Source organism: Phoenix dactylifera, unplaced genomic scaffold, assembly GCF_009389715.1.
Source record: "Phoenix dactylifera cultivar Barhee BC4 unplaced genomic scaffold, palm_55x_up_171113_PBpolish2nd_filt_p 001011F, whole genome shotgun sequence".
In the NCBI taxonomy this organism is placed as follows: domain Eukaryota; kingdom Viridiplantae; phylum Streptophyta; class Magnoliopsida; order Arecales; family Arecaceae; genus Phoenix; species Phoenix dactylifera.
This window is the reverse complement of record NW_024068365.1, coordinates 19,308-37,011: the sequence shown is the minus strand read 5'-3', so window position 1 is coordinate 37,011 and position 17,704 is coordinate 19,308. Positions and strand designations below refer to the sequence as shown.

At 42.0% G+C, this 17,704-nt stretch overlaps 1 protein-coding gene and 1 non-coding gene across 2 annotated transcripts in view; one reads left to right on the top strand and one right to left on the bottom strand.

Annotated features, from left to right (window-relative positions):
* LOC120107765 overlaps positions 1–7,903 on the top strand; it is a 42,921-nt gene extending 35,018 nt beyond the window's left edge. Inside the window, exon 12 of the mRNA XM_039121195.1 lies at positions 5,640–7,903. Within this exon, the coding sequence (XP_038977123.1) occupies positions 5,640–7,903 (2,264 nt within the window). The remainder of the gene's footprint in view (positions 1–5,639) is intronic.
* Positions 7,904–8,318: 415 nt separating this feature from the next.
* On the bottom strand, positions 8,319–8,400 carry TRNAS-AGA. The gene has a single exon. It is a non-coding gene; the product is annotated as a tRNA-Ser (tRNA).
* Positions 8,401–17,704: the final 9,304 nt, after the last annotated feature.

Genomic DNA, 17,704 nt, shown 5'->3' with positions numbered 1-17,704 from the left:
CCTTAATTCCAATACCATCACCGGATTGACCAATTGGGAGTGCCCGACATCTCGGTCGGTCCGATCAAAGTGAAATTCATCGAATCATGCTCGGACTAGGGCACAGATGGTTCAACAAAGATCAGGGCGATCAAATCTATTAGTGTTTGGCAGAGGCCAGGGTGGGGGCTGATATGCTGTCCGACGATCCTGGATTAGGACTCTTCACCAGGGTCAATTCAAAATCACTATGAAGATTCTTCACTGGATCCAACTATTCTAGAGTAGAGAGAAAGTCTAGGTAGAGAAAAACAAGAGAGCATGGGGAAGAGAGAAAAGAGAACTATCTTCTCTCTCTCTAACCAAGGAGAGGAAGGAAGACGGTTGTTGCAGGTGGTGCTCGGGGTCAGGGACCCACGGTTGGCCAGCAAGCGGCCGGTGGCGACTGGCGGCCGACAGCACTAAATCCACTCAAAATAGGGGTTCCGACCCTCTTTAACCATAGAAATCAAGCATCCTAATGGCCGGAGCTTCGGCCATGGTCTCCTGCCACTGTGGGGGATTGGAGGAAGACTTAGGAGGCAAGAATCGATGGCGGAACCAGTTGGCGGAACCAGCCGGAATCAGAAGAAAAAAACTTGCTTTACGAAAGCAAGAAAAACATGGGCTTTGCTCCGTCTCGGCCAAATTTCGGCGATCATCAGTCGGAATCGGGCTTCCAAGGGTCACGGAGGATGAAGAGAAGAGTTATCCAAAGATTTTTGGATTCTTTCCTCGCTTCTTGGCGGCGAATGGCAGCGGCGGCGGCACGATGGCGATCGAGGGAAAAAATCAAAGAAATCTGGTGACTACTTTCTGATTGGAGCTAGGGGAAAGCTTATATAGAGCGGAGACTAGGGTTTCCTAGTCTCCGGCAGAGTTCAAGGAGGAGGAGAACTCGTCCTCCTTCGCTGTGCTCAACTAGGGCTCTGCCCTAGTTCTGGTTCGGACGGGCCTTTGGTTTGCATTCGGACGCTGGGTCGGGCCAACATGCCGACCTAATGAAGCTGGGTCTCACATTCGCCCCTCGTTTAAAAATTTCATCCTCGAAATTTTCTTTTCTTGTGCTTTCAAAATGTTAGAGATACATAATTCTAATCTCGTCCTTAAGTTTTCAATAATTCTACTTACCAATACAACTTCATTATTAGATCTTATCAGAAGAATAAGGTTCAATACCTGTAAAGTTGATTCTTTTTGTAGATGATGTAAATCAAACTTCTCTCTTATAAACGAAAAACGTCTTAATTCTGAATAAGAACATCATATTTCTTTGTCAAAATATCAACTACTCTTCATTAATCGATCTATCAGAATATTAGATCCCAAAAAACTCCTAGCCAACCCTAGAAGAATATTCATCAAGGTCGATAGATAGCCTCAATTTCTTTCAATCAAATAGAGGGTTGATATTAATTGGGGAAGTACAATCTTCAGATTTAGGAGGAAAGATGTCTACACCAAAATATTCCAGATCCAAGATCAAAAATTGATGATCCATTAATTCTAGTCTCAAGATGCTAAGAATATTTTTAGCATGATATAAAATTGGAGAACCTAAGATAGTGCAGCGATTTCCAAAAATCAGAATATTTTTCTTTCGTTTATCAAGGAAAACTTACTACACAAGGAAACAGATCAAGTGTTTTGTTATTAAAACCTGCCGAATCTAAGAGAGAATATCATGGAAGTGTGTAATGGAGTAATGGAGTAGCGGGAAAGTAGTTGAAGAGAGAACATCATGGAAGTGGTTTATGGCTGAAAACCTTATACATTTGCTAACTCTGCCCATCAATCAAAATGTCAGTATGTGGATATAGTTCTTCTTGAGGGCAATATGGGAATTAAATTTTGAATATCATTGTTATCTGAATGATAAAATCGAGATTCTCCTACATTTTATTGAAGTGAAATATCTAAATGAGTAATGTCTAGTGGATGGTAATAGCCAAGTTGGCTAAATCAAAACTGTGAGCCTACCAGTCAGTTTTCATGTTGATATGGTATGGTACCATACAGTACGAGCACATGGTACTTATGCTAATATCAGTCAAGTGCCAGGTTCACCTAATCTAGGATTTTGCCCATAGATCTAGAGAGGGGGAGGAAGGGAGAAGCATTCTAACTGTGGCTGTTGGAGGTAATGGTGTTGGTTGATGTGGTGGATCCTGTGGCCATCGAGGGTGTCAGATTTGAGCAGATTCGAGCCATAGGATGGTGTTGAGGGTCTAGGGGAAGATCGTCAGCAAAGTGGGAGCCGAAGCCAGTGGAATAGCAGAGGGCTTGGAGGTGAATTGGCTGTTAGCGAGATGTCTGGCATGGCAGAGAGGGAGAATGGGTCTAGGATCAAACCAGTGGGGATGGGACAAAGTCTTTTAAAAGCCGTGATCAGTTTGACCCAGGTGAATCAAGTCAGTATCATTCAAAACTGGATGGATCCATGCAGTTTTGCTAGCTTCAGACTAGTTTTGATAAGATCTTATCCCATTCCAAACTGAATCTATGAACCATCCTGGTTTGTTTCAGTATGCCCTGGGCCGGGGTAGACAGTTCACTGAACATTGGTAACAGCATCCTAAGGGCTTAATCATCATCCTTAAAGTTAGCTAGACTGTATCCATAATGAACAAGTGTTTTGTTCATCTATGTGTGGTTAGTGTAGTGAGCTCTTCGCCTTTGTACTTAAACTCCTTTGGAAGTGAGCATTCTAGGGTTCCTATTATTGGCTTCGGTTAGTCTTCATCTTCTTGCCATTTAATAATCTGTTCTCCCATCAAGTAAGGCTCAGCCTGTCCTTCATTTTAGCTAAATAAGTGTAACTGATAGTCCATCACTACATTCTTTATCAATTCATAGTATAATCTGCTACAAACTAAGGGTAGCATTTTCAACCCATACCTGCTAACCTACCTAATCCCACTCGAAGTAAAAGGTTTTCAGTGAGGTCCTTTATTATTATTTAATTGAATTTGAGTTAGTTGAGAGTAACCCTATTATAAATTGGTCGAACATGAGCTTGACCATCCAACTTGTTGGGTCACCATGGTTTGAACAATCCCTTGAAATCCATGTTTGGACTTCTAAGATAGTGGTAAATGTGCAGTAGTCCATGGCCTATTCAAAGCTTCAAAGCCTTTCACATTATATAGTAAATATTCTTTTGTATGTATGACAACTATAGTGAAGTGTTGAGCAAGGATCGATGTGCCGGTAGTGGAACTTGTGCCAGTAGCTTGGTGCAGTACCATGCCATTCTGTGTCGAGCCCGTACTAACACAGTAGAGCCAGAGGAGGGCAGGGGAGGGAGAATGGGAGAGGAGGAAAGAGAGAGAGGGGGGGTGGGAGGGAGAGGGCGAGGGATAAAGGGAGGGAGAGAGAGGAAGAAAGCTGGTGGAGGGCCAGAGAGCTGTGCGAAAGGGCGGAGGAGGGGCTCCACCTCCGGTTCTCCTATTGCTTTCGAATTAGGGGTCCCAGAGGGGGCCCCTTTTTATTTTCGAAGAATTGAAGTGAATTCGGCAAGGGACACCCTCCGGGACCCCTATTTCGAAAGCAATAGGGGAACCGGAGGCGAAGCCTCTCCTCTGCCCCTTCGCGCAGCTCTCCAGCCCTCCGCAGCGCTCCGTCGGCCATTTGCCACCCTCCCCTCTCTTCCTTTTTCGCCTCTGGATCTCTTATTGCTTTCGAAATAGGGGTCCCGGAGAGGGCCCATTTTTATTTTCGAAGATTTGAAGCGAAGTCGGCAAAACCCCTATTTCGAAAGCAATAGGGCAACTAGAGGTGAAGCCCCTTCTTCGTCCCTTCTTACGGCCCTCCGCAACCCTCTGTCGGCCATCTGCCACCGTCCCTCTCTTCCTACTCCGCCTCTGGTTCCCCCATTGCTTTCGAAATAGGGGTCATGGAGGGGGCCCCTTTGTAATTTCAAAAGCCATAGGGGAACTGGAGGCGGAGCCCCTCCTTCGCCCTTTCGCGCGGCTCTCTGGCCCTCCGCAGCCCTTTGTCGGCCATCTGCCAATCTCCCTCTCTCTTGCTTCCTCTCCCTCTCTCTCCCTCCCCTCCTCTCTCTCTCTTGTCCTCTCTTTCCTTCTTCTCTCACCTCATCGCTGGTTTTTTGTTTTGGTTGCTAGAACCATCCTGATCCGTCACTGTTACGACTCGATACACCCTGACCTAGGCGGTTCAGGACAGTTTCGTCGTCCTTGGTACTGAGACTAGTAATCAAGTACCCCAAAGTTTAACAATAATCTAACCGAATTCTCAACAGTTTGTAGTAATCAGATTAATAGAATCTATGGATATTTCAATGAATTGAGCCATCGTGCCATTTTGATTATCATGTTTTAGTACTATTACAGTAATGTTGAGGTGGTAACATCTATTTTAAGTAGAGTAGCTAAGATCTTACTTGAAAATCTATGACTATGTTAATTAGACTATTTAATATGGCTTCAATTACAAGAACCAAACACTTTAACATGGATTGACTATAGGGCTATTGTAATACGTATAAAATTTTAATGAACAGGACCCTATCAGGTGATACGTGAGAGCCATATTGATATTGATGTTGATGTGTATATGAAATAAATGAGAGAAAAGGGAAAAGTGAAACACAATGCACCGTTCTTAACAGCTAGAAGAACGAATTTGAGAATTAAAAAAAGGTTGATCAGTTTGATGCTAGGTAAACTTGGACAAGTCTAAAAGTAACTATTTCAATAAAACATATGAATTTGAAAATAAGAGCATTCAACGCAAAAGTGACAGAGAAATTCAAATGATGTACTGGAAATATGTGTACTTGTAATTATGTTTCGCAGGTTTCCATTTTTTGAAAAGCTGCATCCAATATCCAGCGGATTTCTAGTTCACAGGGACATTATGAGAGTAGTTCTCAGGGACCTTAGAAAGCACTGTGATGCATGTTTACGCATAGCTATGCTTTTAGAATTTGATTATTTATGAGAATTCCATTCTGTAGTTGTTTTCATGTCATCTAAGATATGTGGTCTCTTTTTGCTAAATATGTTGTCTAGATTTCCATCACTTAAACAGGACGAAGATGGTTGAAGAAACTAGCTGGTTTTCTTAACAGTTCGGTTTCTTCATTGTGAATCAACACTTATTCTGAAAATCATAGTTCATTTGTTATTATGGATACATATGGCTCTGATGGCATTCATTGAAATATTTCTGATTTCCATATGCTCGTGTTGATTAAACGAGTATTTGCAGAAAAATTTATATATGGCAGTTTCATCATTTTTTCCTTCTGGTTAATTGAATATTTATTCTTTCCATTCATGTCTTTGTTCTTTTTTCTTCCCTATCTTTAGTTTTTGGTTTTCAATATGAGAAAATGACCCATGCTAGTTTCACTTAGAGACCATGGGCAATACAGATAAAACACAGTATATATGAGAAGTTCAAAGAGAAAGTATCAACTTGTGTAGAATCGAGTTCTAAGAATTGATTTGTTACATGATGGCGAGTCTATGAGAATGAAAATAGTATTTGAATTTATTTATAATTGCTTTACATATCTCTATGTTTTATCATATGTGTTTATTTCCAGACCTTTTTCTTCATGTAACTTGAGTCTTTCATCTGTGTTACTTATACAGGAATGATTTATTTACACAAATGTCATGAACCAAGGTTTGAAGATGCTGGCGACTGTTTTGCATTGGCTGGTTCTTGGTCTGAAGCAGCCAAAGTCTATGCTCAAGGACAACATCTGTCAAAATGCTTGTCAGCTTGTCGTCAAGCACTGCAGTTTGACTTGGGACTTCAATTTCTTCGTGAATGGCCGGTTATGGTGCCCGGAGATGATTGGATTGATTATATGAAGGGCACCATCTCAGATTATCATAAGTTACAGGACATTGATTCCCTGGAGAAGTTTGTCAGGGCTTTTCCAACAGATGCATTGGGTTTACTTTTGCAGTCTGATTATTATGAGGAAGCTTCAGTTGTTGCAAATTTGAAAGGAGACATTATGCTTGAAGCTGATATGCTGCGTATAGCTAAACATTATGAAAATTCTGCCGATTTGGTGCTCTTTTATGCTACAGGGAAGATGCTTTGGGCGGAAGGAAATAAAGGTTGGCCTTTAATGTGCTTCAATGAACTACAGCAGGTTTTAGAAAAAGCCAGATCTCTATGCATGCAAGTGTCAAATGATTTCAAGGCCTATATTTCGGCTGAAGCTGATTTTCTGTCAGACCAAAGTGCTAGCCTTACCTCCTTTGCTAGGCATATTAACAATGCTAAGACTTCCCGGAATATATGCGTAGAAACTTTTGCTGCTCGGAAATATCTAGACATTTGTCTTCAGACGAGTGCATCTGAGTATTATCAGGAATCTGATGTTGCCCTTTGGAGATACAGAGATTGCAGTGTGCAAGACATGTTTAGTTATGCTTCCATTCAAAATCTCATGCTCTCTTGGAATTCATGGGTTAAAAGGGTAAAAGGTGTTCTGTCTTACTTCCACTCCATTGGAACTCCAGAAGTGAGCAAATATACTAAATATGAAAAATTCTGTCTGAAGTTCTTTGGTGTCTTCAAATCAGATATTGAAGGAATTTATATTTCTTCTAATGCCCGAGCATCATGGATTCGGTGGACAGATGAAAAGCATCTCCGTGTTTTGGACAATGTTGCATATATGAGTGACTTGGTGTTCAATTGCCTCGCTGAGAAATATTGGGCATCTGAAGTAATTTCTGTTGGAGCATCATTACTGAAAAAATTGCAAGAGCTTCATAGCCACCTTTTTCGACATTCTAGTATGGTCCAGCGAGGCATTATTGCACACTACTACTACATGGTATTGAATTGTCTCAAGGAACATGGCTTTCCAGGATTAGAATGTGAATCTAAAAGGTTCTACGAAAGTTTGACCAATTTTGATGCATTTCTATGCCGCACTTTTTTCCCTTTAGACTTCTCAAGGATTTTGGAGCAGATTGAAACGTCTACACAAGGTACAAACACCTCCTTAATTACTGCAGTTCTTCACAGAAACTTGGGTGTGTTGGATCAGTTTGGAGCAGCAAAAATTGGAAGAGTGGTGGTTTTTCTTCTGTCACGGAAACTTAGTCACACATTGCACCGGACTATTCGTGGCATGATCGGCCGAGAGTTTCCGTGGCAACATTTTCTTCGAGAGCTAAGTTATTCCAGAACTGAAGGGTGCCAGCGCACCACTCCTTTAGCAAAAACCTTCCTCCCTTCATCCATTTTGGATCTTCAAAGTCAGCTGCTGCTTCTTGAGAGCATTCTCTTTTATGCATCATCATGTCAAATGGGAAGAGGATGGTTTATTACATCAAGATCTAGCTTGTCTGCATTTCTTAATGCTACAGAATCTAGAGATTACTTCCATGCACTTTCAGTATCTAGCATTCATTCTCTGGAGGTTGTGTACAGAAATACCACTCCTTTCTATGACTTCATATTGGACACCTTCGGTGAGCTTTTCTCTCTGAGGAATCTTCGTTGGGCTGCAATGAAAAGGTTGAGTACTCAAGCATTGGTGCTGAAGATGGTTATATTGGTGGGCCTTATCTGTCTGAACTCAGCCAAGCACTTCTTGAAAGTAAGAAAGCTGTTGAAGAGGGTTGCTGGCATTCTATCAATTTTGCCACACCAATTTCTGATTAAGTTTTGGAATTCAAGGAAAGGCCGGGTAATGTCTTTGAAGCTCTTCGGTTCAGTGCTTTCGAGATCAATGCAATCCATGGGCGACCAAGTAGTGGTGGTTCGCATGGATGGCTACAGTGAATCTTTTGATCATTTGAGACCTTTACACCTGAAACATAGCGACCTTAAGCGAGGTAAGGAGTATGCTCAGGCATTGCTATTAGGTATAAACGAGGTTTAACAACTACCAACATTTTGTAATTGTTCACAAACTCATGTTTCAAGGTGATGTGAAATTGTTTAAATTTTACTTCAGCTTTGCAGTTTATTATTGTCATTAAATATTTAAACAAGTGCTTGAACTTATCTCTGAAATGTTTTTTTTTAAGAGACGAATGTATACCGAAAAAATTATCTTATCCAAAAAAATTTAAAAATGTGAAAAGAAACATGGTTTAACAACTATTTAAATTCTATAAATGATTTTAGACGCATTCTTCATGGTGAAGTGGAAACTGTTTAAAATGTCACTTCAGTTTGCAGTTTGTTATCATTGCAAAATTAAAACAGGTTCTTTTGCATATGTAGAATGTTTCTTTTTTTCAAAAACCACGAATTTTTGCTGACATAAATGATTTAAAAAAAAAATGGAAAAACGTGGACGGCAGGATTCGAACCTGCGCGGGCAGAGCCCACATGATTTCTAGTCATGCCCGATAACCACTCCGGCACGTCCACTTAGTTTAACTTGATAAGGGAGGAAGAAGTCCCTGCCTTATTGGAGACATGGAATAACATATAGAAAATGGCTTGGATAAGCAAACTCTCGAGCCCTTGTTTAAGCATTTTTGCTTAGGTCTTGCCTGAATAAGTAAATAAGTGATAACCATTTTGAAAATATAGAGGAATAAAGCCACTTGAATAATCAGAAGAAAGTTATTTTTCTTCTTGTTTTAAACATTCCATAGGGTAAAGCATTTTGTAGGGTTATATTCCACTAACTTATGGAGAAATTGAAATGTGAAGACAACAATACTGAGCAGAGCCTCTCGGAAAAAATAAAGCAATTATAAATAGGCCCTAAAGCTTTTGAAAACTCGAGCTTTCTGTCTGTTTGGCTATGAGAGATGAAATGATATAGAAAATTTTCAAATTAGCTAGAATTTCTTTTCATTTGGAACATGTATTCCTTTTTCTTTTCCTTTTCCAAATTAATGGCAAGACTTCAACCACCAGGTTATAACATGGATTCTTGGTTTCTATGAGTAATTTATTATTCAAATATCATTGAACATCATTTGCATTATATTTTGGTATTTCATATTTTAATCATTATCTTTTATAAAAATTCTTTTCCCTTTGATAAAAAATGAAAAATAAATATATCTTATTTTGTTCTTTATGATATTTTTGAAATATTATTGTGAAAATATTTTAAAACATTAATAACTTCTACACACTCATTTTGTATATAATTTTCTTACAAGCTCTCTATGAATTGATAATTTATGCTTAGTTTTATTTATGCTGTAATTAGAGTAATAATGATATTTGATACAAAAAATATTAATATTTTTATATTATATTTTATTTTAAATAATCTATGATTTTTTTATGTTAATATAAACTTGGTTGGACTAGTGACGTGGACCTTTAACGAGGTCGATCTTCGTAGAAAGAGAAGGAAATGTGATCAATGAAAAAATAGAAAAATATTGCTGAAAATTGAGATATTTTTTTTTTCTTTCAGAAGTGTCCTTAAGCGTATAGATAGAATAGGATAAGGTTTTTTCTTTTTTTAAAGGCATAATAGGTATTTTACATAATTTTTTTAAGATAGTAAATGTTCAACCAAACATAAGCTATTCTAAAATATGCTGCTTTTTTATAGTCAACCAAACATATAAAAATTATTTTTTTCAGAGATTATATATCCGAATATCAGTTTTTTAGAAAAAATATTTTAGCAAGAAAAATTCTTCTAGCAAATCAAACAAGCTCTAAAATCAAAAAACAGAGTAGAAGTGTTCATAGTGGAATATGTCTAAAGGTTTCCATCTCCCCCGAGCAAGGGAGGCTGTTTCCTGGTTGTTCCTATAATGGGTCAGTAGTCGAAATGGCACAGGATCCTGAGATCTAAGTTATGAATTGGCCATCTAAATAACTCATCTGCTTGCATTCCAGCCAAAAGACCACAGTTGTCACTGATTTAAAAGAATATTACCACATATTCATATAGGGCATGTGCAAACAAGTTTCAAACCTTTAGACTTTAAACAAGTCTCATTGGTTTGGCCATCGAGCCAAGTGGTGTAGATACCCCAACACCTCCCCCCTGAGGAATCCAGTGAAAAATCCGTGTCAAACCAGCACCATGCAAAACCAAAGCAAATCTAAAAAGATTAGATCCCAAACCGCTTCGCAACCTCGAAACCCTCTGTCACCTCCACCTGTGACATGGCGAGTATCTCCAGTTACCTTGACAGAGCGGCTTTTGTTGAGACCTTTGGGCGACCAGTGAAAGAGAGTGATATTTCTAACATCGTCACCCATAAAGTAAAGAAATCTTGTTCTTGAACAACACAGCAACTCTCTGAGAGAGAGTTCCTCGTATCATGTCTGGACAACCAAATAAGATGCTGTCGGAAGCTTACATGTAATGGATTTTGAATTCAAATAAGGACCGTACTAGAGACGTTGCTGGTATCCCAAAAAAGTAATGCTTTTTACGCATCTTTTTAGCCATGGCTTTCTTGCCGCATGAGCATGGGCGGAATGATGGCATCATAGCCATGTCAGGGGAAGGGAAAAAGCCAGTCAAACTTTTTCCAAGCAACTGGATACAACGTCTCCCAGGCAAGGTCCTACAGCCTCTGGAAAGCTGAGCACTCGCCTTCGAAATAAAAAGATAAAAATGCTTAGTCTTGAGGAGGACGAACTTGTTCCAGAAGATATTTTATACCTCAACACCCTTACGACCAAGGAGGTGAGATTGCTCGGCAAAAAGTGTGTACTTCTCTTCCAGGAAAAGTAGAAGCCTTGCCAGACATCAACTTCTCGTTGTGGACCCCTTCCAGTTGAGGCCACTTTCAGTGCTAAAATTGAATTAGATAATATTTATCTAGATTCATTTTCGTATCCAAATTTATCCAGATATAAATAGAAATTTAAGCATCCGACTAATATTTGTATTAGTATCTATATTCATAAAAAAAAATAGATATGGATATGGAAAGACAACTATCCGAATAACTGATTCTATTTGTAATTCTATTTAATTTTAAGGCACTCAGAAATTTTTAAGAAAATCAATGGCTATATTGATATGCTATTAATTTAATTTATCATCCACTTAGTGACATATTTGATTCTATGGTCATAAAATTTAATTATCCAATTTATATCAGTATTTGTATTCATACTTTGGGTGTCCAATTATATCTGTATCTATTTAAAATAAATATGGATATAAATTTTTATATCTGACTAGCATCCGTATCCGTATCTTTATGCATCAAACAAAATATATATAAATATAGATATGCTAGTATTATATTCGATCTAATTTCAGCCATAACTTTCAACATTTGTACGATATATCGTTCATTGGATGCATCACGATGCCTTGTTGTTGCGGGGACGGACGCTTTGGCCGGAGCCTCACGCAACAGTTAGTCCACATTAAGCTAGCAGAGAAAGAGGACTGCGTTCCTCCCGAGGTATTGTCCGCTTTGGGCGCTCCGGCCTGTGCGTCCAGCGCAGACGGGGGGAGACTGATGCCCTCACGGTTTTGTCCCACAAAAAGGCCCTCGAGAGGAAAGGATTTCCACCCCATTTAAGGCACAGAACCTTTCCGCTACTAGCCGATGTGGGACTAAATTGAAGGCCCCCTCCCCCTCCACAACATAGCCCCCCCAGCGGGAAGGTCCTATGCCGGTTTAACCCGGCTTTACCAGCCCCCCAGGCAACCTGAGGGATAGTCAATGGAGAGAGGAGGCGCGCCCTCCTTCTAGCGCCATCTGTTGCGGGGATGAATGCTTTGGCCGGAGCCTCACGCAACAGTTAGTCCACATTAAGCTAGCAGAGAAAGAGGACTACGTTCCTCCCGAGGTATTGTCCGCTTTGGGCGCTCCGGCCCGCGCGTCCAGCGCAGACGGGAGGAGACTGGTGCCCTCACGGTTTTATCCCACAAAAGGGCCCTCTAGAGGAAAGGATTTCCACCCCTCATTTAAGGCACAGAACCTTTCCTCTACTAGCCAATGTGGGACTAAATTAAAGGCCCCCTCCCCCTCCACAATTCACACGTTTTGGGTCTGTATACTATCTTACCAGTTATCGAGCAGTGCTTCATTAGTAGTGTATTTTGGTGCAACTTTTGTCCCTAGTGGAGATCTTGTGTAATGGAATCTAGTTATCGTGCTGCATCTCATAAGAACCCGTTCCTAGCTCTCTTCTTACTCTTACCATATGTCGCTGCATTGTCTAGGGCACCAGAACATATTTTATAGCCAAAATGACTGAAATAAACAAGTGCAAGGAAGCCTATTCTATCTTAATCCCGAACCACATGCGGACTAGGTTCTGATAGGTCATCAGTTACAGTGCACACCTCATACCTATTATCCTTTTTGTCACATACCGCACAGCTCTACTACTGCCACTATTTCCATGATTTTTGTATGCTGTCTAACAGATTGCACATAAATCAGTCTGTCCCCAATCGATCTACTTAAATGTTTGGCTTGGCCATTTCTTGTACCTTTTCAGACCTTTGTTAGTAGACAAGGCTTCAGCAACCCTACCTATGAGAACCAGACCAACTGGGCTTGTTCTGGACCAAAGTCAGCAAACTCAGTTGGCTTCAACTCAAAATTCAAAAGAAAAAAAAAAAAATCGGAGCAGAGCATTGCGATCCCCCACTTGAATGACTGCCATTAGGGAGGCACGGCCAGCGCAAACTCCTTGCGGCCAATATGAATGGCTGTTGAGGGCCACTGCAATTGGCAAATGGCCAGCTAAGGCTTAATCCAAGGTTACCCTCTTCCAAAACATCTATTTAAACCCCTCCTCCCCTTCAATTGATCCATCATGGCACCTCTTTCCACTTCCTCTCTCCTTTCCCCCTTCTTAGGTGGCCGACGTGCCACCCCGGCCAAGCACCGTCTCTCAAAACCATCTCTTTTTCCACTTAAAACATCATTCGTCTGTTTTCACAGACTAACCATTGTTGCTTTTCTTCCACTGGAAGTCACCACGGCTGGCCAAAATCCTTCACCTCCAGCCCTTGCCAGTGAGTTCTCTATCCTCGTTGATGCTTTCTTGGGCCGAGAAGGCTTCCACCGAGGTAGCTAGGGGCACTACCCCTCTTCTCTCCCCTTCTCTATTTCGACCGAGCATGTCCATTCCCACTGACTGTCGATGGCTGCTCTCCGTTGCCGCCTCACCAAATTACCATGATCCGTTAGATGTATGTCCTAGAAGCCAATTTGGCTGACACATAATTTATTCTGGGATATAATTTTGTACTTGTGTTGCCCAAGGTGACAAGCCAAAGGGGGGGGGGGGTGAATTGGTTTTTCTAAGTTATTGCTATCTTACTTTAGTTGATTGATGAGTGAGTGAAATTAAAACAATGCACAATACAAACACACAAGAAGTATAGTGGTTCGGTGCTCTCCTAAGCACCTACGTCCACTCCCCAAGCGACCCCTTGGGAATTCACTATAATCCCTCGGATTACAGTTGGATTGTTTTCCGGGCTCACAATCCAAAAACCTTTACACTTTGGTTTTCCGGGATCACCAATAACCTTTGTTGGTTTTACGGGCTCACCAACGAACCTTCACAATTGGTTTTACGGGTTCACCAATAAACCTACACCGTTGGTTTTGCGGGCTTACCAACAAACCTTTACAAGGTGATTAATAAAAGAAAGAAGAAAGTTGAAGCTCCTAGATGAGCAAATATAACAATTATAAGCTACAAAGAAGAGTTTAGAGAATAGTTATCGCTTGATGAGACTTCTCTCTTCTTTGTCAAGAATGCTTCACTCTTCAAGGGTGGATAGAGCTTTTGATATCTCTTGGAGTCTGCTCAACCACTTCCTTTTTAACTCTTGAATGGAGCACTTGGATGAAGAAGATTAGGGCACTTGTCTTTCTTGTGTAAGCTTTGATATTTTGCAAAAGAATGTTTTCTATGATGAATAGTGTCACTTTAAATAGTTTCCTTCATCCATTGAACAAGCCCCAATGGTTAGAATTCAAAAACTAGCCGTTACTCACTGTTGGGAGGACTGAAAGTACTTTTGCAGAACTAGCCGTTATGCTTCTGCCCGTGCTTGGGTCGACTCAACTTTTACTGGGGTCGACCCAACTTTCACTTGGGTCGACTCAAGCATCATTGGGGTCGACCCTCTCAGAAACCACAGAATCTTGTATTTCAGCCTTCTTTCACTTGGGTCGACTCAACAGTTTTTGGGTCGACTCAAGGTTCAGTTGGGTCGACTCAACTTCCACTTGGGTCGACCCTCTCAGGGTTTTCAGAGAACCTATTTTTGAATGTCATTGCCTTTGGGTCGACTCATGTTAACTTGGGGTCGACTCAAGTTTGGGTCGACTCAAGTTTCATTTGGGTCGACCCTCTCAGGGTTTCCAGAGAACTGTTTTCTTGAGGCTTGAGGATTGGGTCGACTCATCCTTTGCTTGGGTCGACCCAAGTACTGTTCATCCGTGCCATTTTTGCAGAAGTGTGCCAGATGGTTTCTTGATGTGCCGGGGTCGACTCAATCAATCTTGGGGTCGACTCAATCCATACTTTGCTGCAACTTAAGGTTAGATTCATCCATATAATCAATGAAATAAACTTTAAACAATTTTGAATATATGTCATGGTAGTGCTACATACTCCAAACAATGAAAATTACTATTGTCCACTTAAGAGTATGTTTCACTTGAAACTTTGCCGAATTAGAATTTAGAGTTCACTATCCATTTTCTATCGCAAATTTTATCTCATTAATAATCATTGAAATACATTTTAATCTCATTATACTAATGTATCGAGAGTGACGGACTTATTAATGATGTATCGAATTAACTTGTAACATACTCTTAATCATTGTATTAATCATCAAAATACCACTATCATCCTCAACTTGACTTTATTATTATTGAATAATAAATGGGCATCTTTTTCATTCATATTGTGTATGTGTCTATGAATCATTCAAGGACTTAATAAGATGATGATGCATATTCTTAAGAGTTGAGAATTTGAGCCATGTGTCATTGGTGATTAATTCTTGAATGCTCCTGATCGATGGATCATCACGAGGATGGTGATTGATCCGATGAGATTAGTGCACAGATAGCTTTCCTTTTGGATGGACGAGTCTCGAGGTTACTAGGGCCAAGGATGCCCCCCTGTACCAGTGCTGGAGGATCCATAGGCGAGTGTGAGCCCTCCCGATCACGGACCCGTTGTTCCACTCTCGGGCCTCGATTGGGCACGACCCGATGCCCCTTGTCCTTTGGCCCGCTCGTACCGTCATGGCGGATGGCCCGACCCAAGCTTCTGGGCTTGCTCGCAACACTTTGGCCTCAGCCCGCATCACTTGCACTAATCGGCAAACTCCTGGGCCACTTGTTAGATGGTCCCTAGCCCATGTCCACCATGTGGACCTCTGGACCAGCCCGCGCCCCAGTCGGCCCACTATCTAATGCCTCACCCACCGAGTCGTCCAGGTCCGCGAGCGAGTTGAAACCCGATCCGACTCGGCCTCCCCTGCCGCCGACTTAAAACTAGAACCCAAGTCCCCTTCTCCGGCTGGCCTGTCCTTGGGTGGCGAGCGGCACTTGGCTACCTTCACCGGCTTCTGCCACCCGTCCGAGTCCGACGGTTTTTCGGGGAACTCGAATGGTTGGCCGGAGATTGTGGCCTCGAGGACGACGACTCGAGCATGGACCCGGTCGTCTTCCTCGGCCGTGGCGGCCCCCTCGCACTCGCGATGGCTGGATCCGAGTGGCCGCCAGCCATGGACCAAAGATTGGCCGCCGGGTCTCCTTCCAAAACTAGAGTGCGGCTCTTCCCATCGGTGTCCGCTCCGGCCCCTCCTCCAGCACCGACGCCAGGTGCCTGCATGCCTCCTCAGCATGCCCTATTTATCCACACTAGTAGCAAATCTCAGGCACATCCTCATAGATGAAGGGTTGCCAAAGTACCCTCGTATTCCCTCGGATTTGGACGCTGGGCAGCAGCGAGGCAGTGACGTCGATGGCAACCCTTGCCCTAGCAAAGCCCATCGCCCTTTGCTGTTTAGTAAAGCCGTCAACGGCAAGAGGCCGGCCCGCCACCACCATGATCTGGAGGATCGTCTCGCTTGACCAGTACTCGACTGGGAGCCGAGGCAACTAGATCCAGACCACCGCCGTTTTGACGATGTCCAGCCCCGGCATGAAATTGGGCTTCCACAGTTCCATGGCGTGCAGCTGGCTCGCCACCACCCATGGCCACCAGTCAACACTGTAGCTCGATCTGCCTTCGTCTTGAATCGGAGGGCTAGGTGGTCGTCGGCGAAAGGCACCACCACCACCTCAGCCTCCATCTTCGCTCGGGCACCTACATCTTGAGCCACCCGCTCCGCTAGAATCTGGCGACCCAAACTCCGGACCACCACTGCAAGATCGGCCCATTCCCTCCGCAACGCCTCGATCGGCTCCTCCGGTAACTCGAGGACCACCGAGAAGAAACGTCGGAGTTTCTCTACCTCCGACTCCAAGATGGGATGCGTCACCCATCCTCCGGGTTTCGCCCGGCCACTCGTTGCCAACCCTCCTTCACCACCCACCCTACACAACTATTCCTCCGAACTTATCGTCGATGCTAAGCCTAGAGATGTTGGATTTATCGCATAATGATCTTTCTGGGAGCATACCATTATCTCTCACTGACTTAAGTTTGTTCTCTGGAGGCAAGGAAGGACCTAAAGATCTTGGAGAAATCAGTACACAAGACATAATGAAATTTCCCAGCATCCCAATCATGGCTCTGTTTTGGCTTATATGTAGTCAAATTTTTACCTTTGTAGTTTTCCAAAAAAAAAAGAAGAAGAAATATTATCGAGTGGTTAACAACATTTAGCTAATGCTTGCCTAGCTATGTGCCTGGCTCCCTTACGTTTTTGTAAAATGATTACAGCATGATTAAATGATCAAAGTATGTAGAGCATGAACAAGGGTGTTTACTGCCCACAAGATATTAAATCAAGTTCATTATTTGCCATGCAGAGAAGGCATCCCTTGAAGAAGCTGATTCTCCATATCCCAAAAATGTGAATAGATGATATAGAGCTTCAATACACCTGGGCAAGACTTGCCACCCTCCCTGTTCACTACCTGCCCCTTGGAAAGAACATTTCGCTGTGTTCCGAACAAACTTTTGATCTCCTGATTTCACTATTACTTACCCCAAAACACTGCTGAACCCATTTCTTAACCATGTTAACGATCTAAAATCCCATCTACTTCGTTCCACCAAAAATTCTGAGATTCTTTCTGACCTTATCATTAACAACAATTATGTTCAATCTAATTTTGATACCACTGTCCAAATGTTATAAATACGTTCAGGAGAGCGTTGAATGTGCAATTGGTGACCAAAGTGCCTCTAGATCGACTTCACATTTCAACAATTCGGAAAGAGATTTTGACTGTTTCTTCATGGTTGCTACAAAGTCCAGACTTTAAAAGCAATCCAATTCATTTTCTTTAAATTCTAATCAGCGAGTACTAAGTATTTGGTTACCTTCCAATTAAATGCTGTCACCTTCTTTGGACTGAGGCAATTCTTGCTGCAGCATGAGGACCTACAAATCCACATTTAATCATTCCGATCCCACCCTCCAATTGGTTCTTGCGAGCTCATCCGTGAAGCCTTTACGGAGATATTTCATGCAGTTCCTAAATATTTCTGACTCACCTAAAGATTTTCATGAGCTATGGACAGATTGGATGTAAGTTCTTGAAGAAATCCTGTCATCTAG